This window comes from Marmota monax, unplaced genomic scaffold (assembly GCF_021218885.2).
Source record: "Marmota monax isolate L192 unplaced genomic scaffold, Marmota_monax_Labrador192_F-V1.1 WCK01_AAM20220418_F8-fsc00512, whole genome shotgun sequence".
Lineage (NCBI taxonomy): Eukaryota > Metazoa > Chordata > Mammalia > Rodentia > Sciuridae > Marmota > Marmota monax.
In genome coordinates this window covers 139,999-165,753 of record NW_026692701.1, presented here as the reverse complement: position 1 = coordinate 165,753, position 25,755 = coordinate 139,999, and the positions used below count along the sequence as shown (strand labels likewise).

Here is a 25,755-nt window from a genome sequence, read left to right as displayed (position 1 = left end):
TCTGTTGTCCACACAGCAACCAGGGTAAGGCTACTGAATAAATCTGATCCTGTCACTTTGCTCAAAACTTCCCCAGCCTTCCCAACCTGCTTGGGTAAGAGCCCAAGACCTTAGCACAGGCCCCTAGTTGGGAGGCCCACACAAGGTTCCACTCCCATCCCATTCCCTTTTCCAGGCAAACCTCCCAAGCATGGTTCCTCCTGGGGCCTTTGTGCTGTCTGTGGGAAGGTTCTTCCAGAGATCATTAGAGCTCACTCCCCTGCCTGTATATGCTGGTACCACCTCAGTCCTTCCTGTTCATCCTGAACAAAGCTTCACATCTCCCTCCAGGCCCCATTCCCCAGCTTTCTTCTTTTTCTTCATAGCACTCACTGCTGTCTTCCTTAACTCTAAATTCCACAAAGATGAGGACTGTATTTTGAGCTCCTTGTTTCATATTCACAGTTCTTATAATAGCTCTGAGTTCTTATGCTATCCTAGGATGTACATGCCATACTAAAAAAATATTTACTGAATGACTTGATAAGTAAATAAATGTGATAAAAAAAATTGCAACTGAAATTTTCTGAAAACCAAATGATTCTAAAATTCATATGAACAAAGGTATACAGATAACACAAAGATGACCATAAAAATGAAGAAGAGGAAGTACTCACCCTGTGAGACATTCAGTTGCAAAACCACAGTAAGACACTGATGTGGAAATACAGAGCGCTAAGACAGAAGAGTCCACAGAGAGGCACAGATGGATGTATAAGGGAGTGACAATGATGAATCACAGGACAGGAGACTCTTTATTTTTATTCATTTATTTTATTTTATTTGAGATGAGGTCTTGCTATGTTGCCCACAGTCTTGAATTCCTGGGCTCAAGTGTTCCTCCCACCTCAGCCTCCTGAGTACTGGGGACTACAGATGCACTACCATGCCTGGCTAGGAACAGACTTGCAAAAATGCGCTGGGGTGGGCTGGGGTTGTGACTCAGCGGTAGAGTGCCTGCCTAGCAAGTGCAAGGCCCTAGGTTCCCATCCTCACCACCACATAAAAATAAATAAAGTTTTGTGCCCAACTACAACTAAAAAATAAATATTAAAAAAATGTGCTGGGGTAACTGTTTCACCCACATGGAAAACAACATAAAACTGAATCTATACTTTATACTTAAAAAAAATAAAATCCAGGTAATTTTAAAATTTGACATTCAAAAACCCTCTAAAAATATAAGGGAAAAGAAAGAAGATTATTCCACGATTTCATCATGGAAAAGGCTTCTTCAAGATCCAAGTGCACACACACATAAAAGGACAAGATATACTGGTTTGACTTGAACAAGCCAATAGAAAACCAGGCAAAGAACATAAACCAGTGAATCAGCAATCCAAGGAGACCGGAACTGTCATTCATTTGAAAAAAAAAAAAGCCCAGGCTCATTAACAATCACAGAAAAACTTAATAAAATAGTGAGATAATGTTTTTCACTCAGAAGATTAGCAAAAACCAGTTAGATGGTACCGAGTATTGACAAGATATGGAAGGGAGGCATTCTTGGTACTGCCAGTGGCATTGACAAGTAGCACAGCCACCATGAAGAGAAATGGCACAATTTCCACTCTGCACAAGGAGCCAGACTAAAGATTCTTCCTTGTGATAGTGTTTCAATGGAGAAATACTGAAGAGACCTAAATGTCCACTCGTAGAATAATAAACCAAATGTGCTATATTTATTCATGAGAGTACAGTGGTTATAATTAACTAGGTCTATATATATCAACATAGAGAGTGCCCTAACACAGAATAGGTAAAAATAAAGAACACAGACAGCTCGATGATATTTATGTACATTTCTAAAGCACCAAACAATACTGCTGCCTCGCAGACACAGGGTGAACATGAGAAGAAGAGATGAACACAGACACTCACTCACTGCAGTGATCGCCTCTGCAGGGGAACAGCACTGTGAGAATTAATTAAAGGAAACTCTTCTTACATCTCAATGTAAGAAGAAAAAAAAGAGAGAAAGGAATTACTTTGGGACGGTGAGAATAAGGATATTATTTGTTCTTTTAGGCTATCATTTCAAGTACTTATTTCTAGTGTACTTCCTCCAGTGCTCAAATTCACACCCTGTTTCCAATCTTGGCAGAAAACATGGTAGTTGTGGACACACCAAGAATGCTGAAATATACAACTTTACAAAAGATTTAAATGATATTCAAAGGAGATATCAACCAAAAGTAATTTTAGCCTTAACTGACAGGTTAAGCATTCATCCTCTTGTAAGCTGAAATTTATGGCACTCAGCAACATGATTACTTAAAGCAAACTACTTGTAAGACACTGCCTTCATTTAGACAAGGACTTTTGAAGGACCAAGCTGATGTCCAAATTAGGTTAGTCAAAATTCCTTTCCTCCAGCGCCATCTTGTGGAAAGCAGAGGTAACTTCATTTGTACCTTCCATAAAAAACCACAGTTGCCCCATGCTTTTCAATGAAGCTCCCTCTAGATTCTGAGGTTCCCACTATCAACTGTTCACTTTCTCTGGAGCCTTCCCCAAACTGGAAATTCTTCAGCCTACAGGTTAAAGAAGAAGCAAGTGGATAGTGGTCTTTACTCTCTGAGTCAAACTTTTTTGGAGGACTTTCTTGGCTTCCATTGACTTTGTGTTTTGCAAGATAAAAGAGCACACCGTTCTTTTACCTTCTGCTCAGAGCTTCCATCTGTAATGTGTTTTAGTAAATGATGTCTTAACCTCCTCCCCCAGGTTGCTCTGCACTAATAATCTGCATTCATCTACATTTCAAGCCCTCTTGAAAAAAAAAAAAATCCAACAGTTTGTTTCTAAGTAAAAGATTTTAGTGTCATTTTATCATTTTACTTTATACATAGACTTATAATGGTATGAATTTTCCATTTAAAGAACTTTTCTTTCAAAATATAACAGTAACTATAAATATGCAATGGGAAATAAAATAGTTCTTTCTTTCAAGACTTGGATGTGATAGTAAAAAATAAACATTATCTTACCAAGAATCAATCAATGAAATAGGCTAATTTTTTCATTAAAGAACAAACACACAAACAAACATTTTTTAAAAGGGGGAAAAAATTTCTATAGCAAGGATGTGAATCCCCCAATTGCAACACTGAGTTCCTTCCATTTATCACTCAGAGATGGGATCAAGCAGGGTGGAAAACGCAGGCTGCACTCAAGACAACATAAGTCAATTCTAAATGGCTTTCCACTACTGTGTGATGTGGCCGACATTCCAGAAGAGTTTATAATATGATTTTTAACTATTTCCGAATTAGCACTAGCAAAGGACGGAAATAAAGTAAGCCAAAGGCACTCCCTTCAGAAGCTCAAAACTGTTAGAATTTTGACGCAGATCTAAACTGAGAGTGTTTTGGTCACTTCATTTAGATGATCCTGTAGGTTCATACAAACACACTTCGGTGTAGGTTCTTTTCCTTTCTCAAAGCTTATGATGAAGAGACTGATCCCAGTATTGGGACTGACTGACGAAAGTTCAAATTTTCTCAGAGATGCTGGTAAGGAACACTTAAGGTCAGTCAGAAAATAACCAAACAGGCTTCTCATGTAAGCACCATGACTCACGACTAAGACACTGGCCACTAATCCTGGAGCGCCACTGTCGGAATTAACTTCAGAGCTGTAGTTTGTTTCTAAAGGAAATGTCTCTGCCAAAGAAGTTTCCAGATTGTTGCTTGGAGCTCCTGGAGAAAGCTGTTGCTTTTGATCTGCTTCTTTCATGATTAGCTGACACAGAAATTCAAAAAACTGTTTTCCACGCATTTCCACCTTATAAGGAAAGAAAGAAAATGTGAAATAAATGGACATTAATGATCTCCTGAAAACATAAACATGACATAACTGCCTGCTTTTCTAATGGGTCAATGAATCTCAATCTATATTTCCGATCATTCAGTCGGGGCTTTCACAGGTACAAGAAAGTGCCTACCACATTTCTGGAGGCAAACCAGGGATACAGATGAGTAGGATATTGTTCTAATTTCTGACTTCAGAGCACTAGGTTAAGGAAATCTACAAGTGAACAGAAAGCCATAAAATCATGTTCACCAAGAAACTATGTGGCACTTCAATTCAGCTGGAACAACAACAAATCTTTTTCTTACTAAGGTAATAGAGTTTATCAGAAAATTACAAAGATAAAGAATAGAGGGAAAATTATCAATAACACAATTCAAAGATGATGACTTATTAGAAGTGTGAGCACTTGAGGATGTCACTCAAGAGCTGCTGGGCAGCAGTGGCCAGAGTTCATGTCCAGAATGACCTGGCCCTTGAGTGATTTGCTTATTCCCCCTGAACACCACTGCTGCTCGCTACTGCTTCACAAACTTCTTAGATGTACCATAAAAGAGGAGGTTTCCTTAAATTCATGATCAGTAATGGCTGCTAACTTAGCAGCAAATGAGAAAGAGAGGATGCCTTAAAAAGGAAAAAAGAAATAACATCATGCAGAGTTGTGTTATAAACAAAGCAACTTTCGAATTGCTTGGCTATAATTCACAAACGTCTAATTTACAATTGAGTCAGATTCAGCCATTCTGACAATGTTAAGTCCCCCAACTTGGCAGCTTGGGTCAGTGGTACGTACATACCTGGTCTAACGTCTCTCCTCCGGGAGGTGTAAAGAAAGGGCATTCTTCCCCAGCTTCTTTGGCCATGTTCCTCAGGTCACTTAGAGGCTTGCCTTCCGCAGCCCCATATTTCTGTCATGGTCCAACAGACAAAGGTGCCTCAGGTGAATTTGCAAGACAACAATTCAGTTCAGACTTTTGGCCAATTGAGATGGCTCCATGAATAAGCTTAGTTTCCTATATTATTTTAGTATCCTCTCTCTTCCTGATAACAGGAACGTATTCAGTATCATAGGAGGCCATGAAGCCTTAGAAAATACAACAGAAACCTGAGTGGTACACTATGTCCAAAGAGGGTTGTATGGAAGAAGTCATTGAAGCTAAGTAGACGTCGGGGCTTTACTGAATAAATACAAGGTCAGGCTCAGACTCCTGGGCTAGAGAACACATGCAAGGCACCATGCTGGCCACCTCCCATCCACACACTCTCTCACTTGGTCTTAATAAGAGAATTCTGAAGCAGGTATAAAAGTATTTCTCCACGTTTATAAGGGAGGAAGCCAAGTTTCGAGGAGGTTAAACAAATAGCCTCACTTTCACAGACAACAGCAAAGTTAAAATCCAAGTCCAAATTGCTAGCTTTCTAGGCGCATGAAGCCTGAGCCCAAGCACAGGACATACAAGTCATAAATGAAATCAAAGGGCCAAGAAACATGGGGAAACTACCTCATTAGGAATCCCAAGAATGTAAAAATTAAATGGCACCATTTTTCAGCTATTGCATTGTAAAATTAAAGAAACTGACAACATCAAGTGTGGCTTGGAAATATTTTCTCCTAGACCACTCATGGGAATATAAGTTGGCGTGGCTTTTTGAAACGCCATTTAAACTAGGCAATTTAGAGTTAATATAAGAAAAAGTACACACTCAGCAATGTCCATTTCTAGAAGTATGTTAGATGGGTGTACCAAGAATGAACTGCAAAAATATTTATTTTAACATTATTTACATCAGCAGAAAATCTAGTCACAACCTGGATGCTAATTAGTAGTTGCTGGGTTATATAAATTACATAATATCCATTAAGTCACTAATTAGGTGATTATATCAAGGTGCATTTACAGGCACTGAAAAGCAGTCAGTACACAATAAATGAGAAATGCTAGTTTAAAAGCAATACAAAGAATTCCATTTAGAAAAATGCACAAGCAGGGGGAAAAAAATTAAGAACACACATACCCAAAAATGTTCACAGTGTTTATCTGGGGGTAGTATAGATTTTAACTGTATTTCTCCCCAAGTCACTTTTAATTCCTTATACAGATAATGGGTTGCTTGCATAATAATGAATTTAAAGAAAAAAAACTGTTATACTTTGCACAGATGATGCCAAAAGATCCTCATACCATCATCAGATAGAAATCCGTGAGTAAAATACCATTTTATAAGAATATATGCATGTTTTGCTATGAAGTCATCCATTCTTGCAATCCTCAATGCCTAATTCATATGTCTCCAGGTATATACAAAGCAATCTCTATTACAAAAGGGATCAGTAAGAATTATCATTTGCTTTGATTTCAGAGGAATGGAAACCTTCCTTTATTAAGTATCCTGAGTGCCACCATGAAGCAAACTGGGCACTGAGGCCACAGGGCTGAGCCTGCCTGTGCAGAGACCAGTGTGGTGAGCTGCTGACCAAGGAGCACAATGGAGAAAACGAAGGACACAGGCACACCTGTGGAGATGACTCCTACGGATGGGGGAATCACAGAGGGCCAAAGCCTGACAGGTGAGTAGAAACTGGCAGATCGGGGAGCAGAGTGGAGCACAGGCCAGAAGTTCATGAGGCTGGCTCTTTTGCCAGAAGAATTTGGGTGATTCAGAGAAGAGCCCGAGAGGCCTGTGATCAGCGTTCCAGAGTATGGACTGCAGGGCTGGGTGGCTATGTGATTGGGGGCATAGACTTGACTTCTGTGTGCTTTGATGTCTGCCATCTATAAAATGTGAATTAAAACGTAAGGTTTTTCAGTCTTCACACAGTAGGTTATGAAGCTGAATGAATTTGCAGTGCTTGGAAAGAATGCTAGCAGGTAGCAAACACCATGCCAACGCCCAACCAGTACTCTGAGACTACAACGTGAAGTACCAGGGAGGAAGAGAAGGCAAGGAGGTGACAGATGAGTTTACGCAGTACTTTGGGACCCAGGTTTAAGAGAATTAGTGAACCCTTCTGCAAGGGATTATTCAGGTTGCAGTTGGAGATTAGGTTTGAAAAGAGAATGCAAGACAGGAAAGAAGAGAATGACTATCACAGGGACTGAGGTAGGAGATGACACTGAGCTGCTCCAGGATGGCAGCAGGGGTTTGCAGAGAACACAGTAGGACTGCCTGTGGTAGGTGGTGGGGCATAAGAGACAAAGAGCCAAAAATCAATGGCTCAACCAATAGGGTAAAGAGGAGCAGCCTGGGGTACAGGCAGAACACCCACTGAGCAGAAAACAGGTGCAGAGCATACAAACCAGAAACCCCACAGTAGGCAGTCTGATAGTGAACATGCAGCTCAGGTAAGAGATCTCAGCTAATCACAGATTTGGAAATCATTGGGATTTCACCAACTAAAACCATAGGAGATGAAACTACTCCAGGAACAGAGACAAAGTGAAAAAGGTGGCCACGCCCACAGACTGAGCCCTTTGTGCAGCCTTGAGGATGTTGCTCTAAGATCCATTCTTAACAATAACAGAGAACACATGCAAGTTATGGGAAGCCATTCTTTAAAAATGCCCTCCACATTCTGTTACATTTCTGCCCAGGTAAAGAAGAGATTCATGAGGGCAGGGATGCTAACGGGCTTACAGGTTAGTATTAGAGAGCACAATAAAAATCAAGACTGCTCTAGGAGACTTGGATTCAAATCTAATGATTTGACTGTATGACTTTGCTGTGTGACTTTGCTACGTCAGCCTCAGGAAGACCCATTTCTGGCATATAAAATGGGCAATAGAAAAATCTATTTATACCTGTAAGGGAGGAGTAGGACTGAGAGGTGAGAACTTTTCACCTTTTACTCTAAACTCTTGTATATTGTTTCAAGTTCTTACAAGTATCTCCTTTTATGATTCAAGAGGCTTATCCCATCTTATGTCATAAAATTTTAGTAATTTAAAAGGTGCTACATACAGGCTGGGTGTGTGTGTGGCTCAGTGGTAGAGCACTTGCCTAATATGTGCAAGGCCCTGGGTTTGACACCCAGCAACACACACACACACACACACACACGTACTATGAGAATATGTAAAAGAATATGTGACTCATTTAGTAGACCCCAGTAGAACTACACTTGATTTTTAGCCACATTATAAAATGAGGTGGCTAGCTGAAATTTTATGATAAAGCATGATGTATAAATACTGCAGTTTGGATCAGGCATGTCCCCCCAGTGCTCATGAGTTTAAGAACTGATAACCAGTGCCAATGTTCAAGAGGTGGGGCTTTGGGGAAGTGACTGGCTCATGAGGACTCTGACCTCATTGGTGGATTGATCCACGGATAACTGAATGGGAGGTTATGGACGCTAGGCAGGTAGGCCTGTGTGGAGGAAGTAGGTTATTGGGGACTATATTTTTCCCTTGGGAACTATATTTTGTTCCTGGCCCCTCCTCTTTATCCCTCCCCTCCCCCACTCTCTCTCTCCATCTTGGCTACCATGAGGTGAGCAGCTTTCCTCCATATGATGTTCTCACTCATCTCAATTCCAAAGCAATGGAACCAGCAAACCATGGACTGGCACTTCTGAAACCATAAGCCAAAATAAATCTTTCTTCTATGTTGTTTTTCTCAGGTATTTGTCACAGCAATGAAAATCTGGCATACACAACAAATAAGTCACTTACCCTTTCTCGAAGTCTTGAATCATATTGTACTGTCATGTCTTTGCAAAACAGGTTATGCTTCAAAATCCCATGCATGGTCTGCAAAGCAAAACACAACTGTTTCTTATACAAATGTTAATCACTATGAAACATCAACACAATACATGACACTTTCGTTAACTAAAAACTATAATAAGATCAAAGAACAAGCAATAAATTTCCTGTGTAAATGCTGCCTCTTGGGCTGGGGATGTCCCTAGTGGTATAGAACTTGCCTAGCATGCACAGGGTTCCTTCCCTAGCAACACAAAAACCAACCAACAATAACAAATGGTCCCCCTTCTGTTCTGCTCCTCCTTTTGTCTCTTCATGACTGACTCTGGTATTTTCTGCTAAACTATCTCTTAGTTCACATGTTAGCAAACTATAGCCCACAAGCCAAATCCAAACTGTCAGCTGCTTTGTAAATAAAGTTTTATTGGAACACAGACACAAGTTCCACAAAGGTATTGTCTCTGGCTGCTTTCACACTCCAACAGTGGGGGCGAACAGTTGTGACAGAGAGCTCAGAGCCCACAAGATCTAAAGTATATATCACATGGCTCCTTATAGAAAAGGTTGGCTAACCTGTTCCATTTCCTAAATCTCCACTCAAGTGTCTAAACTGCTATTTAACATCCATTAGCCTCAACTGCAGTGCTATTTTTGGTTCTAGAATTTGAACTTTTGTTTAAAATTTACTGTTTACAGTTCTCTGCTGAGATTCTGGGTCATCGCTCACTTGTGTGTAACATGGGTGTGTTTCTCCTGCGGCTGTTTATCTTTTAATTTTGCTCATTTGTGTCCATGTTTCCTTCTTTCAGTTTATCTGGCTAGTTTTAGTGGACATAAAACACCGTATTTGCAAAACTACAGAAATTGTTTAAGTCCACATCTACCTTGCATTTTCATCCCCTCCCTGTAAGTTAGACATTATCATTACTGTTATATGCATGTTGTATTTCTTTGTATTTATCTATGTTATGTGTACCTTTGCCAATTTCTTTGCTCACTGATCTTTTTCTGAAACTCGGACCTTCCTTCTAGAATTATTTTCAATATTTTTTTGAAAATGCCTTGAGGCTCTGTTTGTCCGAACGGTCTTCACCTGTTTTCTAGAAAAAGTTTAAAACCCTAGGTTAATCCTTGCCCTCTCTCAGCATACTGAAGAGGCTGTTACTGACATTGACAGACCTGTAGACAGCCTAACTGCTTGACTAGTGAATGATGTTTGTCTTCCTTATTCTTTGGAATCTTGGCTTGGCTACGATGAATACAGAGGTGGATATCTTTTGTGTTTACCAATTGGGACTGGTTACACTTTCTGGATCTGAGATCCACTGTCTTTTAATGATTCTGTAAGACCAACTATGACCTCTTTGAATATTGCCTCATCCTCACTCTCTGACGTCTACTCTTGAAAGACATTACAACTTCCCACCATGTTCCTCATGTCTTTTAAATCAGTCATGTATGTCGCCCTTAGGTCTACTGTCTTAACAATCATGTCAGCTGTGTGTAATCTGTAACTCAGTATATTCATTGAGGTTTTTCCTAACTTATTCCCTGCATTAAACTGACTTTATCGATACATATTTACAACAGTAAAATACATCTATCTTAAGTCTACAGTTCGAGTTTTGATAAATTTATACACCCATCTAAGTGCCAAAAATTAAAATACAGAAGAATTTTATCACCCCAAAATATATCTTCATGCCCATGCCGGTAAATCCTTCTCACCCCTGGCCCAAGCAACCACTGAATTGCTTTATATAACTGTACATCAGTCTTTTACCAGAATTTCATATAAACAGAATCATGTATTATGTTCTCTTTAGTGCCCGATTTCCTTTGTTTAGCATGTTTTTGAGAGACTCATCCATGTTGATGCATGTCTAGTGTTCCACCTTCAGTACTGAGTTGTATTCCACTGTATGAACACACCACAGTTCATTTGTCCATTTACCTCCTGATAAACACAGAGTCTATTATATGGCTGTTACAAACGAAAGTCCTACTGAACAATGGTGCACAAGTCTTTGTGCAGACATCCGTTCTTATTTCTCTTGGATAAGTCTCTGGGACTTAAACTGCTGGGTAACAATAAGCATATGTTAAACTATTTTCCAAAGTAGTTGGTTTCTTTTACATTCTCACCTGCAATATGTGACTTTTAGATACTCTACAATCTTTTCACATTTTAGTCATTCAAATATTATGTTCAGTGGTATCTCACTGAGGTTTTAATTTGCATTTATGTGATGATCAAGGATGCCGAACATCTTTACATTTGTATCATTTTTATTGTCTTTGCATGCATCTTCTTTTATGGAGTTCCTGTTCTAATTAAAATCTTTTGCCCCTTTTAAAGTTTGTCTAATTACTGAGTAGAAAGAATTCATATGCACACAGTGTCATATATATATATGTACATTTTCTTCCAATCTGTGGCTTGCCTTTTCATTTTACAAATGGTACTTGCAAAGAACAGACAACTTTTACTCGAATAAAATCCAGTTTATATAATCAATTTCAAATTAGTTTTTGTGTGTGGTGCAAGGTAAGGGTTGACGTTCATGTTTGTTGTGTCAGCATCATTATTGAAAAAACTACCCTTATCTAATAAATTACTATAGGACCTTTGTCAAAATCCTACTGACCAAAAACATAAAACCAATAATTGACTATATAAGGGTAGCTCTGTTTTTGGCCTCCCCAATTTTGCTTGAGGAAAAAAAAAAAAAAAAAGTCTTCTTTTTAGTTTTCAAAGTATTTTCAATCTTTATACCTTTAGAATATATTTCTAAAAATTCCTGTACTCACTCCTACCTCCTTTTCCCCATTTTCCTCTCAGGACTCCCAACCAACATGTGTGTTGGATTGTCTGACACTGTTCCATACTTCGCTGAGACTGGTTATCTTCCTATTTTATTCTTTCTTTCTTTCTGCTCCATAGTAAATTCGGAATGTTCTATTGCTAAGTCTTCATGTTCAATGACCTCTTCTACGGTGCCTACCCTGTTAGTCCATCTTGTGACATTTTTATTTCAGGACATCATACTTTTCATCTCTAGATCAATCTGGTTCTTTTTTTAAATTCTAATTTGCTATATACGACAGCAGAACGCATTACAATTCATAATACACATATAGAGCTCAACCTTGTTCCTTTTTAAGATTTTTGGTTTTTATCTTCTATTTCTCTCCTCATTTTTCTTCCTTATTCACTGCTAGGAAGTGATCATTCTGGAATCACTACTGCGTGCCCTGTGTATTCCACAAAATCCCTGCACGCTGACTGGTGGGGACTCACGTGCTTCCCCACCCTCTGTGAGCTCTAGGAATCGCTCCACTTTTCCCTCCCCAGGAACCAGTCCCTCCTCTACAGCTGTGTCTTGCTTGTTCTCATGCAGTGTCATTCCACCCATACGCAGATAACAGTCCACCAAAGAAGCTTCTTTTTGGTTGAATTTTTTAAAATTTGTTCATTTTAGTTATCCATGACAGAAGAACGTATTTTGACATATTTAAGCAGACTGTTATGTATACTTCTAGAGTTCTTTCTCTGTCTAGCTCTTCTACTTCTCTGAACCTCAAATTTTAGTCACCTTAATATCCCCAAATTCCATGCTTTCCCTCCTCAAATCACGGGCACCACCGAGCTCTATTTTGTGCCCCCTACCAGAGTCTGGAAATGGCTTTGGACAATCCTGGGGCTCAGCTTATTTGTTCCACCTCATCTAGGCATCACAGAGCCATGATATGCCTGAAGTCCAAGGTCTCACTTACTGGATTTTATTTGAGTAAAAGCTGTCTGTTCTTTGCAAGTACCATTTGTAAAATGAAAAGGCAAACCACAGATTGGAAGAAAATTATAAATAAGTGTATTACATGTATATAATATATACATATATATAAAATAACATATACTTTTTTTAGTTGTAGATGGGCACAATACCTTTATTTATTTATTTATATGCAGTACGGAGGATCAAACTCAGTGCCGCACATGTGCTAGGCAAGCAGTCTTCCACTGAACCACAACCCCAGCCTCGCGGAGATTTTGCACTTATTGTTGAGTTTTCTAGTTGTTTACACAGGGAGGTAAATTCCAATCCTATTATTCCCTCATAGTTAGTCACAAAAGTCTCCTTCCATTGAGTTTTAATAAGTTGATTTGGTTCTTTTTAATAAAATCTGGGTGTCATTTTTATAGAGATCTGTTCTCTAAAGACATTTATATCATATCACATATTTCTTTATGGAATCAGAATGTTTTTTTACTCTGCTAGCCTTTCTATTATCTGATGTGACTGTGGGTTGATCTCCTGCCTGTCATTTCTCCTGGATTTTTCCTGATACCTTATTTTTATTTTTTGTTAAGCATTTTTTTCCAAAGCTCCTCTAACTTAAAAATTAAAAAAAACAAAAAACAAAAAACTAAGTTCAACGAGAAGAAAAGGAAAGAGTTCACATGGAGATGAGAGAGTGGGGAGGAGGTGCTGTTATGTGATTTAATTCCCTGCGGGCTCTGGTGGCAGATCTTTCAAGCTTATACACTTGTTGAGACTTGGGACCTCTTAGCCTAAACCTTCACCCTACACTCACCTGCTTTGCCCGCGTGAGGTCGCTGGAGAAAGCATGAGTAAACCTCACTTTACTCATAAATCTACCAGCAGCAGCCGCTTGTTTAAATCCAGTCTCTGAAAGAGGTTCATCTATTCCTTGTCCTGTGGTGAAACAAAGCATTCAAAAACATAACTGAGGGGTACAGATAAAGCCACAGATAAGAGAACAGAAACTGTGCCTATCTCTATTTTAATGAAAGGTTTCCTCGAGCACTTTTCCACACGACTTTTCAGAGAGCCGACAGTACCTACTGTGAAGTTAAGCTATGATTCTATCAAGGCTCACAGATTCAAATGTTTTCCAAAGAGTTGTTTGCCTGATGGAAATAAGGTGATGCTAAGAACATCTCGGTTTTAGCTCTTCCCTCTTTTGTGTTTGCCCATGTCCTCATTAGTTGCATTTTATAAATGGTGGCTCTGACCCTACATGTGCTGCTATCATTACCTAAGAGTTGTGCCTACAATATCTCCATTGTCCAAATGTTCAATATTATAATGATGGTACTTCTTTCTTCCCTGCTCCCTTCCCTTTCTTTTTCGTTTAAAAAAAAAAAAAACACTATGAAACCTACACTTCCTTCCAGAAGAAAAAGCAGATTGGACACTGAGAAGGGATTTATTATTACAGAATAATTAAGTGATGTATGCTTGGCGTGAATGGGCTCATAGAATGCAAGGAAATCCCCAAGGGACAAAGCCGAGCCATCAAAGACCCCTGGGCTGAAATGTGAAAAGTGATATGGGAAATTTGGAGTTGCTGCAACATCAGCTCACATTGGAAGGGTTTCTGGAGGAGGCCTGCTCATGGGACAGCAAAGTGGGAGGACCAAACTGCACTGAAGCAAGGGGTCCTGGAAGGAGGCTATTGTCATCTCAGGCCAGTGGCCAAATGCAAATCCTGCTCAGAACAAACCACTCACAACAGAGGATAACAAGCTCTCCACTAATTTTAGAGCAAATAATAGTTCAGCCAAAGATTCAACACATACACAAGAAAATAATCCATAATGAATGAAGGAGAGTCATAATAATGAATGAGAGTCAGCAGAAAAAAAGAACAGATTTAGAATCACTAAGAATTCACACCCTGAAATCAGCAAAGAAAAGCTATGAGATTAATTATGAATAAGACATAAATGTTATAGGCAGAATATTCCTGGTCATACCAGAAAGATTTCAGATGTGTTGCTCAGAGTAACAGGCATGAATTTATTAGAAGGGATAGGAAAAGGGAGAGAGTGGGTCCTCTCAGGAGAAGGATGGCATGCCTCTCCTACCCTCTGATTATATTGGGGGTCCCAGAGAAGTTTCCAGAAAGACCCACCCAGGTCCACCTCTTGACTTTTGACTGACAGACAGGAGGATGACAGCAGACTTTCAAGTTTTCTCTGCACATGGGAACTCTAGGTTGGTTTGTCCTGTGCTGAGTGGTACTAACTGGAACTTGTTCTTAGAGATGTTATGGTCAGGGGAATTATCCTTACCTTTCAGAGTTCTGGGATTGGTCTGTGGAAGGGTCACAAAATTCTCCCCTTATAGGGTAACTAATGTTTTTATTGGCATTTTAGGCCTGCATTTCTCCTGCAGATAACAGGTTGTTATGCCAGGCAGGGCTGCAGGCAAATTGCTTTTTTAAAAAAGAAACCACATGAGAGTCAGCACACGAGACTCATTTTATAGAATTATTCCCTTAACCTCATGTTTCCACTGCTCACATCTGTCTGGTCCCTACCATAAAGACAGATTCAGAAAGATAAGCAATTAACAGAAAGCATTAAAAACAACCAGATGGCTTTCTAAAAGATAAAATAAATCTTTTAATAAGGAAAAACAGAATGCAAAGAAAAAAAAAATTCCCTCAGTGGATTGAGCGATGTGGTTGAGGGGAGGTGTAATGAACTCCAAGACAAAGCTGCACATACTACCCAGAATGCAGCACAGATACAAGGAGAAGGAATGTGGATATACTGGTGATGAACGGGAAAGAATGAGAATTCCCCACATGCATTGTTTTAGTTCAGGCTACTGTAACAAAATACCAGAGATTAGATGGCTTATAAACAACAAACATTCATGTCTCACAGTGCTGGAGGCTGGAAGTTCACAATCAGGGTGTCAGCATGGCTGGGTTCTGGTGAAGGCCTCTTCCAGGGTACAGAGTGCTGACTTCTCCCCTTATGTGCTCAAATGGCAGAAAGAAGGTATAAGAGCTCTTCAGGGCCCCCTTTTTATAATCCTACCCACAAGGGCTGCACCCTCATGACCTAATCACCTCCCAAAGATTCCATCTTTCAGAGATGAAATCTTTGGAGGTGGAAAATGGAGAAAATAAACATGTAAAATGGAAAACAGAGAAAATAAACATAAAGAGATAATGGCTGGGGCTGGGGATGTGGTATCGGTAGCGCGCTCGCCTGGCATGCGTGCGGCCCGGGTTTGATCCTCAGCACCACATACAAACAAAGATGTTGGGTCCGCCGAAAACTAAAAAATAAATATTAAAAATTCTCTCTCTCTCTCTCTTTCAAAAAAAAAAGAGATAATGGCTGAGTTTTCCAAAAATGAGGGAAGACACCCATGTACAGATAAAGGAAACACAATGCATATCAAATAGGATAATTAAAAAAAAAATCTTCCTAGATAAACCAAAGCGAAGATTTTCGGAACAGTTATAGAGAAAGATGTAAATGTGGAACGCCACTTGACGGGCCAGGACTTCCTCACAGGAACAATGAAAGCCCAAATAAGAATAGATTAACATCTTCCAAGTGTTGAAGAACCATCCAACCAAAACTGTATGCACTAAGATCACCTTTACCATCAGCCTAGCCACACACACCAGAAAACATAATTCTGGAAAGAAGGTCTGAGATGCAAAAGAAGCGGTGAGCAGCAAAGCTAGCAAACACTGCCTGAATGACAAGTGGAGGCAATAATGTCCACATCAAGTGGTTTAAAAAAAAGGCTAAGATGACAGACAATGATAACATAAGTTCCTGTATTTTTCGAGAGGGGACATTAACAACGTTATTCTTCATTAGGTGTTGTAGGGTGAATATCCATGTCTCCCTAAAATTGGTATTTTGGGGAGGTGGGCCTGTGGGAGATGATTAGATTTTAGGGTCAATCCCTCATGAATGTGATGAATGACCCAAGAGAAGGGACAGCTCTTAGCTGGGCCTGGTGGCATACACCTGTAATCTAGTGATTCAGGAGGCTGAGGCAGGAGGATCACAAGGTGGAGACCTGCCTCAGCAACCTTGCAAGATGCTGTCTCAAAATAAAAAGGGCTGGGAATGAACTCAGTGGTAGAATGCCCTAGTACAGAGGGAAAAAGAGAGAACAAAAGCATGCTTGGGCACAAGAGCTCTTACTGTCTGTTCTTAGTCGTGGGAGGATGTAACCAAAAGACAGCAGTCTGCAAACCAGGAAGCAGACTGGGAAGACCTTGATCTTGGACTTGGCCTCCACAGCTGTCAGGAAATAAACGTGTGGTTTCACCTGCCCAGTCCATCGTCATAAACTGACTAAAACGGGTATGAATGGGAAAATCTAAAGGCAACCATTAAAAGACCAGAAATGGTGGAACCAGTAGGGAAGGTAAGACAAGCCTGAGAAATAAGGACTTAAGATATAAAAGCCAGTACGAATAAAGAGGAAGACTACAAAAAGAAGGAGGAAAAGAACAACAAAGGAAAGAAGTTCAAACATATCAGTAACCCGAATAAAGGCAAATAGACTATTACCAGCTAAAAAGATTATGTATATTTTTTAAAGAACTAAGCATCCAACTATGTTGGGAGAAGAATTAAAAAAAAAAAAAAAAAAGAATAAACTAAAAAATGAATGTGAACACAAAAGACTTTTATTCACATTCTAAGGTCAGCTTCTAATGAAGTAAGACAAAGGAGCAGTACTAAAGAACAAGGTGGTGGCAACCGATCAAAGCCAGAGAATAACTTGGGTCATTCAAAAGCAGGTTCATTTAAGTGTCAGATTAGTTGGTCTCCAGAAAAGGGAGTTAAGCACCCTGGGAATGAAAACCAGTTTATATTAACCCCAGGTCACTACCCCTCAAACAAAACTAAATGCTTTTATAATCACAGCACAGAAATAGCAGTTCTACCTGAAAGTTCACTCAGGATATTCTTTAAAAAGCTGAGCTAGATCACAGGACAACTAAACACTTGGGGTCCATACTAACAGAACTCAAGAGGAAGAATCAGTTCAGAATAAAATAACGAGCACACATGAGAATTAAAGCTCTTGGTTACTATTAAAACTAAAATATCTGAGCTAGAAAATACCATTAACACCAGCCAGAAAACGTCGTATTTCCAAATAGGAACCATTTTAAATCTAGACAGTTATGTTTTAAGGCATCTAGAACCAATATAACTTTCTAATCAGCTGACTAGGTCTCTTAGAAGCTGAATGTAAAGAGCAATTTGGAGAAGTGGTTTCTGGGGTTTTTTGTTGTTGGTGGTGGTGATGCTAAGGTTTGAACTCAGGGGTACTTTACCACTGAGCTGTCCCCAGCCCTTTTTATTTTTTGAGACAGGGTCTCACTAAGTTGCTCAGGGCCTCACTAAATTGCTGAGGGTACCCTTGAATTTACGATCCTCCTGCCTCAGCCTCCCAAATCACTAGGATTACAGGCCTGCATCACTATGCCCAGCTGAAGAGCTGTTGTGTCCATTTAGTTCAGTCAAGAGATTTATTCCTCTTGGTTACCAGTTGCTCTGATCATATTCTGTGGCTGTTATATACTTTATTTCTGAAATCTCAATCTAAGTCAATCCCAGTACAGTGCTGCCCCCAGGCTACCCTACCCACTGAATCTGATTAATTTGCATATCACTTTAACACTAAAGCAGAGATTTAGAATAACAACCAGATTATACCAACCTTGAAGTACTTTCTCTTTGTTCAATCTTGTTTCCCCACTAAAATAGAAAGAGGGAGGAAAAAACTTTAATATCAAGTTATGTCATTTTTGAAAAGAAGAAAACTAGCTATGAAGGGTAATGATATTCATAAAGATCATCTGAATCATAACACACTTCATAATTGAACCTATAAAAATGCAATTCATTCTATAGCTCTAGTGATGAGCTCAAAATTTCAAACTACCCAAATTAAAATGTATAGATTAGGAATCAATCTTAAATAAACTGCAAGAGTATAATGCTATTTTTTAAATATTTATATATGTGCATACATTATTTTTGTTAAATAATCTTGTCGAAATAAATATATTACTCAAAATTACTTTCAAAGGCAGAACCAAAACATAAAGATCAGTCCTTATATTGCTGACCTTGAACTGAGCAAGGGAAAGAGCATTGGAATGGAATGGGAAAGAAGGAACATTTTGTAGTACTGAACACTATCCTGCAGACCACAGCACACTGAACTGAGGCTTGGACACTACAATTTTAAGAGTTAAAAAACAAAACAAATTCAAACAGCCTTGAAACAATGAGAAGGGTGAGAGGACTAGAAAAATTGGTCACCAGGTAACTGGGGAAAAGGAGGTTGGAAAGGAAAGAGGAGAGGGGAGTACATGGGCAAGACCAGATGACAGGGTAGACCAATAAAAGCAATATCCTCAAGTAAGTAAAAAGTAGAATCAAGGAGAATTCAGTTAAAACTCTTGTGCTTTAATCAAATGTTTCTTGAGCCATGAATAGGAATATAGACTGAGTCTCTGCGTAGACTCCTGACCATTGTGATCAATGGCTGCTTGGAGCAATGGATCTCAAACTTGAGCCTCATCAGAATTAACTGGCAGGCTTATTAAACCACAGCTCTGTTGCTAGGAACACCTGCATTCACTCATATTAAAATTATTTCTAACAGAAAAGATTGTAAATATTCCAAATGTACATTGACAGGAAGTTGGTTTCCCTAACCATAGCTCAAATAACCATTTATTAATGGTTTAATTAACAAATAAATAGTGATATATCTACCTAATGGAATAATGTGTAGCAAGCAGTGTCTCTGAGAGACTTACGTAAAGATACTAATTAAATAGAAAAACCATGGCATAGAATAAAATAAAAAGAACATCACCTTTTTAGGAAGGAGGGAAATAATATTTGGATCTGCAGAAGAAACACTGGAAGGATACATAATGAAACTAAGAAACAGTCATCTATGGGTAGGGAAAGAACAACAGGGAGAATTGTTTTGATTTCTAAAAATGTTTATTAGCTTACAAATAAAAGTATGATATATACATAGAACTATTTACGCCTTGGCAAAACAAATAGTACTAATTCATCATTACTATCCAGAATTCATTGGGAATCCTAATGGACACAAAAGAGAAAATTAACCTCTACCCTGCAGATGGATCAGAAGCATCCAGGGCAAGTTTGAGGAACTCTGTCATCTCTCACCTAGAAAATGGTGTTATGCATTAGATTCACTTTGTATCTCAACCTCATAATCTTGCTGAGATGAAGAATAAAAGAACTGCTGCTAAAGTTACCAAAAATGAAACACCAGTAATTTGGTAGTTTTGTAAAGGCACTTCCCACCATCTAATGATTTTGGCAAAAGGAGAAAAATAGCTGTGATGTAATGCGGGACTTCTTTCAGCTATTTGTCAATAAAGACTGCTACAAAACTAACTGTATTATCATAATCACGGCTTTTGCTTTTAACTTGTGTTGGGTATTTTTGCCTTCAAAACACTTTATAAATATTACACAGTAGGAATCCAAAAGTTGCATTTTCCCTAAAACTTTTATTAAAATTTTAGAGCTTTTATTAGCTTTACCAAGATTACATAAATCCTTGAAGCAAGTGTTTAAAATTAGTTTGGGGAGTGGAAACTAGATGGATAAAATAGTTTTAACTATTAATCCATTTTCCTTAACCAAAGCTTGGCTTATGACAGAGACAGAGAAGAGGCGGCAGCTGAAAGGTCAGAGGGATATATTTTGAAGGAGTCAAGAATAACACCACTCATTTTCAAAACTGCAGTGTGATCCACTTCCAAAATACAACATCCAACTCTGCAGGAATCTAAAGACTTATGCCAAGAAGTGAAGTCTTATGATGAGCCATTTATAGGCCCACAAATATGCATCATTCATTTTGTAGTTTATCATACGGTTTTTCACTTAAAAGTTTTTTTTTTTAGTCCAGATTTATATTCTGTGGAATTTCTTTAGAAATCATATAAAGCTTAATTCCCCCATTATGTCCTCTTGAGGGATTCAAATCCAACAGACAATACTCAGTTTGCCATACCAGAGAGACAAATCATGGGAAATTAGTATATACTCATTAGTATACATTTTCAGAATAAATATGCTTTATTGTACATGGAAATATAAAACCTTCTGATATTTACTCATGAATACAGCTTAATTCTAATTCCTTTACAATTAATTCATTTGCAAACAGAAGATTTCAAAGGTTAGTAATACAGGGACTTTCACTAGACGGTTTGAGTGGAAAAACACTCATAAGGCCAGGCACAGTTGTGCATACCTTTAATATCAGCAACTTGGACAGTTGAGGCAGGGTGATCATTAGTTCAAAGCCAGTATCAGCAACTTAGCAAGACCCTAAGCAACTTAGCGAGGCCCTTAGCAACTTAGCAAGATCCTGTCTGAAAATAAAATATAAAAAGGGCTGGGGATGTGGCTCAAAGGTTAAGCACCCCTGGGTTCAATTTCCGATACAAAAAAAAAAAAAAACACTTGTAAAATAGCCAACTCATGATACATTTTTTGTTTATATATAGAGCATCCTGGTTGTAAAGGCTCCCCTCAGTTGACCACCCCAATACCTAGGAACCAATATCACAGTAATATAGCAATTACATATATCTTTATAAAAATATTAAATTGCAGATAATTTAATACTGCTTTGCTTTTTTAATGTCTAAAACATGACTAACATTTAACAAAAAGTAACTGCTGACAGAAGCAGAATAAGAAAGGGCAGTTTGGCTATGCACAGCTTTACTAACTGATCATCTTTAAGTCATCAAATGTAAATTAAATATACTTTATAAAAAAAAGTTTTATAAGTCAGTTGGAAGTGAAATGATGGCTTGCAAGTGATTGACTGCAAACAGTAACAAAAAAATAGTTCAAGGAACCAGGGCCTTCAACAGCCTTGTGTCGGGTGTTCCAGAGCAAGGGCAAAGATGAGGCAGCCACAGCCCTCTTCTCTCACTGGGTCTTGTGATCATGCCAGAAACATATCAGATTGTTGCTCAGAGAAACAGGTAGGAGTTTATTAGAAAGAACAGGAAAAGGGGACACTCTCAAGGTAGGAAGTGGGTCCTCTCAGAGAGGGTAAGGACAGCATGCTCCTTCTGCCCTCCAATTTTACTGGGGGTCCCAGGGAAATTTCCTGAGTCACGCCCAAAGTCCACCTCTTGACTTTTAGTTGATATCACATTTGCATCAGATTTCCACTGCACAGGATAAAGAATCAAGGCAACTCTGATTACTTTGACCCCTGCTGACTAGTTCTAATTGGAATTTGTTCTTACTGATTTTGTGGTTAGGGGGAATTCCAGTTTTGGAATCTAGTCTGTATAAGGGTCACACAACCTCCACCCCTTTTCAGGGTAACTTGTGTTCTTTTTGGCATTTTGGACCCACCCTTCTGCATATAACAGATCGTTGGCTGAGGAACATAACATATTCTGTTGACTTAAACCAGGCAGGATTGCAGGTAAATTGCCTTTAAAAACAAAACAAAACACATGAACTGGGTGAGGTGGTGTGTGACTTAATCCCAATGGCTCAGGAGGCTGAGGCAGGAGGATCATGAGATCAAAACCAGCCTCAGCAAAGCCCTGTTTCAAGACCCTGGGGATATGGCTCAGTGGTTAAGCACATCTGAGTTCAATCTCCAGTACAAAAAAAAAAAAAAACATGTGGGGGTCAGGGAAAGCATAATGGATCCAGTTTATAGAATTATCCCACTATCCTCATGTACCGCATTTCCCACCACTCAACTGTTTGTCACCTATCAGGAGATGATAATGCCAACCTACATCTGTTGGAGTTTTCAACAATGCTGTGCTGTCATGAGAAATTAATGGTAGATTCAAAGTTGGGAATCTTGAGCATTCTCTTCCAAAAATGATACACACTGGTCCTTTCACTTCAAAGTATGATGAAGAAAGATAAACACACATATAATAATAGAACAAAATTCATGGTGGATTTAGTTGCTTTAAAATTTTCTTGCATTATAAAAATTATATAGTTATATATTATACATCATGAAGTTCCATAAAATTATTCAACTCTTTAACATTTCATTATATTTAACTATGTTGATTATCAAATTTAAAATAATTTCTTTTCCTGAAAGAACCACCAGTTGGTTTTGTGTTTTGGTTTATTTTTTACCTTGTTTTTTTTTTTTTTGCTCTAAGAACTCTCAAGGCAAGAAAAGGGATGGAGGGGCTGGGATTGTGGCTCAGTGTAAAGTACTCGCCTAGCATGCATGAGGCATTGGGTTTGATCCTCAGCACCACATAAAAACAAAATAGATATTGTGTCCACCTGTAACTGAAAAATAAATATTAAAAAAAAAGAAAAGGGACGGAATGGCTCTGATAATAAAGCAGTTAATCACAGCCCTCCTGATTATTCCAACACCTTTTTTTTCCATTTTCCTAAGTTTAAAATAGATCAAAATTTATTCTCATCACAACTATCTTATGGGCAGGGGAAGAGACTCAAACATGGCCAGTGATACTCAAGTAATCTTCAAATACTAGGACTTGACATAATAATTAAAAAAAAAAAAGGCAGAACACAATGGGCAAGTTGTTTTGGTTTGAATCCTACCTACCCAACTTGCCACATGAATTTAAGCAAGTTACATGGCCTCTCTGCCTCATTTTTCTCACCTGCAAATTGAGGATGTCAGACCTCAAGACTGTCAGATTCTAATTACACCTTTGCTTGGCAGCTAATAATTTATTAAGAGATGGTTTTTAAGTGATTTCCTATGAAGGCCTTTTTAATGAAGCACTTTTTAAGCAGAGGAAGGGAATGAAATTCACATTCATAAAACTTTGTCTATTAAAAATCTAAACAGGGATCACCTTACTTTTCAAGGGGTGCCTTAACTCAGACTTCCTAACTTCTAAATTTTCCATCATTTGATTTACACTGTTCTGGATGGATCCAGAAAGCACTCCTATGTTGGGAAAACAAACAAAAAAGTGGTGTTAGTAATCAGGGATCTAGTTCCAGTTTTGCTAACCAATTTAGTTGTATGACCTCAAGAAAGTCAAGAATCCTCCCAAAGCTTTCTAAAATGGGGGGGTGGGGGTGGGGTGATAGGGAAACATTAAAATTTTATGAGTCCTCAAAGGAGAACTTCAGATGATTCCCAAGATTATCTTCCTATAAGGGAAGAACGGGAGAGAAAAGACCTCAGTTAAAATAGGGTTGACAAGATTAAATCCTATAAGAGTTCTTTCTTTATGACCTCCATGAAGGCAGAAACAGTATCTTATTATCCCTGTAATTCACTCCACTGGCACATAGATAGACTATACATGTACTGTTGAGAACCAATTGCACTTTGTTGAGTTGTCCTTATACAACTTATTTAATTCTTAGATGTTTTCTTCCCCTACCTTATGCCATACACTTTACCTTTCCCCATTTAATCCTCACAATAACCCACAGCAATAGGTACTATCATTATTCCCATTTTGCATATCAGGAAACTGGTCAGAAAGACTAAGCTGGTTATCAGAGGCTCAGGCTTCAGGGCTCTGTCCTGGAGGCAGATTCCAACCCAACTATTTTACTTGAAAATTTTCTGCTCTTGAACCGCACTGAATTACACGTCCCATGAACACTCAATAGGTGCTGAGAAGGAAAAAAAGAGACAATAACAGATTTAGCTCCATGCAATCTGTTATGATAAAAATATTTATTCTGGGTGATGGCGGTCTGCCAAGAGGCTAAGGCCCTCTTTTTTTTCTCTCTCTCTCAGAACTGTAATCTCTGGAGAGGAAGGAAATAAATCGGAAATACATGCCCGTGGAGCTGACTGCTCTGGTAAACCAAGAGGATCAGCAGAGTGGGAGAAAGGCAGTAACCGAAGGCAGAGAGCATTAAAAATACCAGCCACGGAAGGGCAATTCTGCAAACTCTTTAAAATCTGCTGGGGAGCAGCAAAAAATGCACAGAAGCCGAGAGACAGGGTTGTCTTTCTTCAGTTTTAGTTCTGCCACTAAGTTAAAGAGAACCGAAATCGTTTACTCAGCTACAACTGCTTTCTCACGTGAAACACCGGAGTGATGATATTTAAGACCTGCCTTCAGCACTCGGATGGTTGTGATCAGAGGGGATGACCCAGACGAAAGAACCTTGAAACATTCCCTTCCAAGTCATCCCTCCAAGGGCTGAGCCGGCAGGGACAAGAGATGACAGATCCATGCTCCTTCCACCCACTCCAAAATACTCGATGGGAAGGGAAAGAAAGGCACCCTGCAAGAGCGGTACTCACTGCCGGACAACGGTCAGGGCGAAGCGCGTCATCCTCACGTGGTTGGGGGGAAGGTGAAGCAGTGGCCTCAGCTCTGCGTCCCAGCCCAGCGCGGCTCCTGCACTGCGGGATCACCTCGCTCACACCACTTCCGCCACTCGACCGGCCGCCGGCTCCGCAACCATAGGCGGAGGCGGCCTCTTGCGTCATCCCCAGAAAGCCAATCAGAGCGGCAGGAGACCTACAGGTCTGAGGAGACTGGGGAGTGGTGAGGCCCCGCCCACGGCTGTGGCGCTTGCGCTCCTGCGCGCGGGTCTGTGATTGGCGCGCAGCAGGTGCGTGGGGCCCCGCCCTCAGATAAGGCTATGGGATGCTTGGTTTGCTTGCCGCCTGCAGACTCAGGACAGAGATATGGAAGGCTGTGATTTTTGGTTGATCTGATTGGAGGCTGGGATGCAACCAGTAATCTTACGGCTGGGCAATGTGGTGAATACCTCACGACGTACAGAGCCAGATTGCATCCTCTGAGGTTTAAACTGTTAATCCTTAATATTGGGGTAGGAAGGTCAGCAAAGTATGCAGATTTAAACGCACTCAATTTCATTCCTAATTCTTCCTTGGCCCTCTTTCTGAGTTCAGTTTCTGCCGAGCCCTGTTTTACCAAAGAATCCTGCTAAGCCAGTTTTTCAGCGTCCCCTTACTCTTGATATTCAATCAAGTTCCTCTTTCTGCTCACCCTTCATTACCTTACTAAGTTCCTTTTTAATGGTTTTCCATCTCCTCCCCCATCCCTTACATCCTGCCCTGGCTGTAAATCTCCTCTGTTGTTTTCAGACTTGAAGTCAGTTTCTCTCCTCTATTGTAATAGTCTTGATCTTTTTTACAGTGGTCTTGTATAAGTCTTTCTTGCCTTTGTAATAAGTATCAGGTGAATAATTTCTAATGTTCAGGGTCTTGATGAATTACTGAATCTCACTAGCCCTCAGCCATATGATAGATAAACTGGGATAACAGTACCTGGCCATGACACAGGTAAAACTTAATGTTAGCTAGTTTACATTGTCTTTCATGCATTTTTACCTAAA

General features: G+C 39.4%; 1 protein-coding gene across 1 annotated transcript; it reads right to left on the bottom strand.

The window, feature by feature from the left end:
- Positions 1-1,699: 1,699 nt before the first annotated feature.
- Tigar (TP53 induced glycolysis regulatory phosphatase) lies at positions 1,700-24,853 on the bottom strand. The gene is made up of 6 exons (XM_046446688.2): positions 24,692-24,853; positions 18,080-18,117; positions 13,152-13,273; positions 8,523-8,600; positions 4,647-4,757; positions 1,700-3,822 (listed from the first exon to the last, which is right to left on the bottom strand). Exons 1-6 carry the CDS (start codon positions 24,721-24,723, stop codon positions 3,391-3,393), a joined length of 813 nt encoding a protein of 270 aa, XP_046302644.1. The 5' UTR covers positions 24,724-24,853; the 3' UTR covers positions 1,700-3,390.
- Between the last annotated feature and the right edge of the window lie 902 nt (positions 24,854-25,755).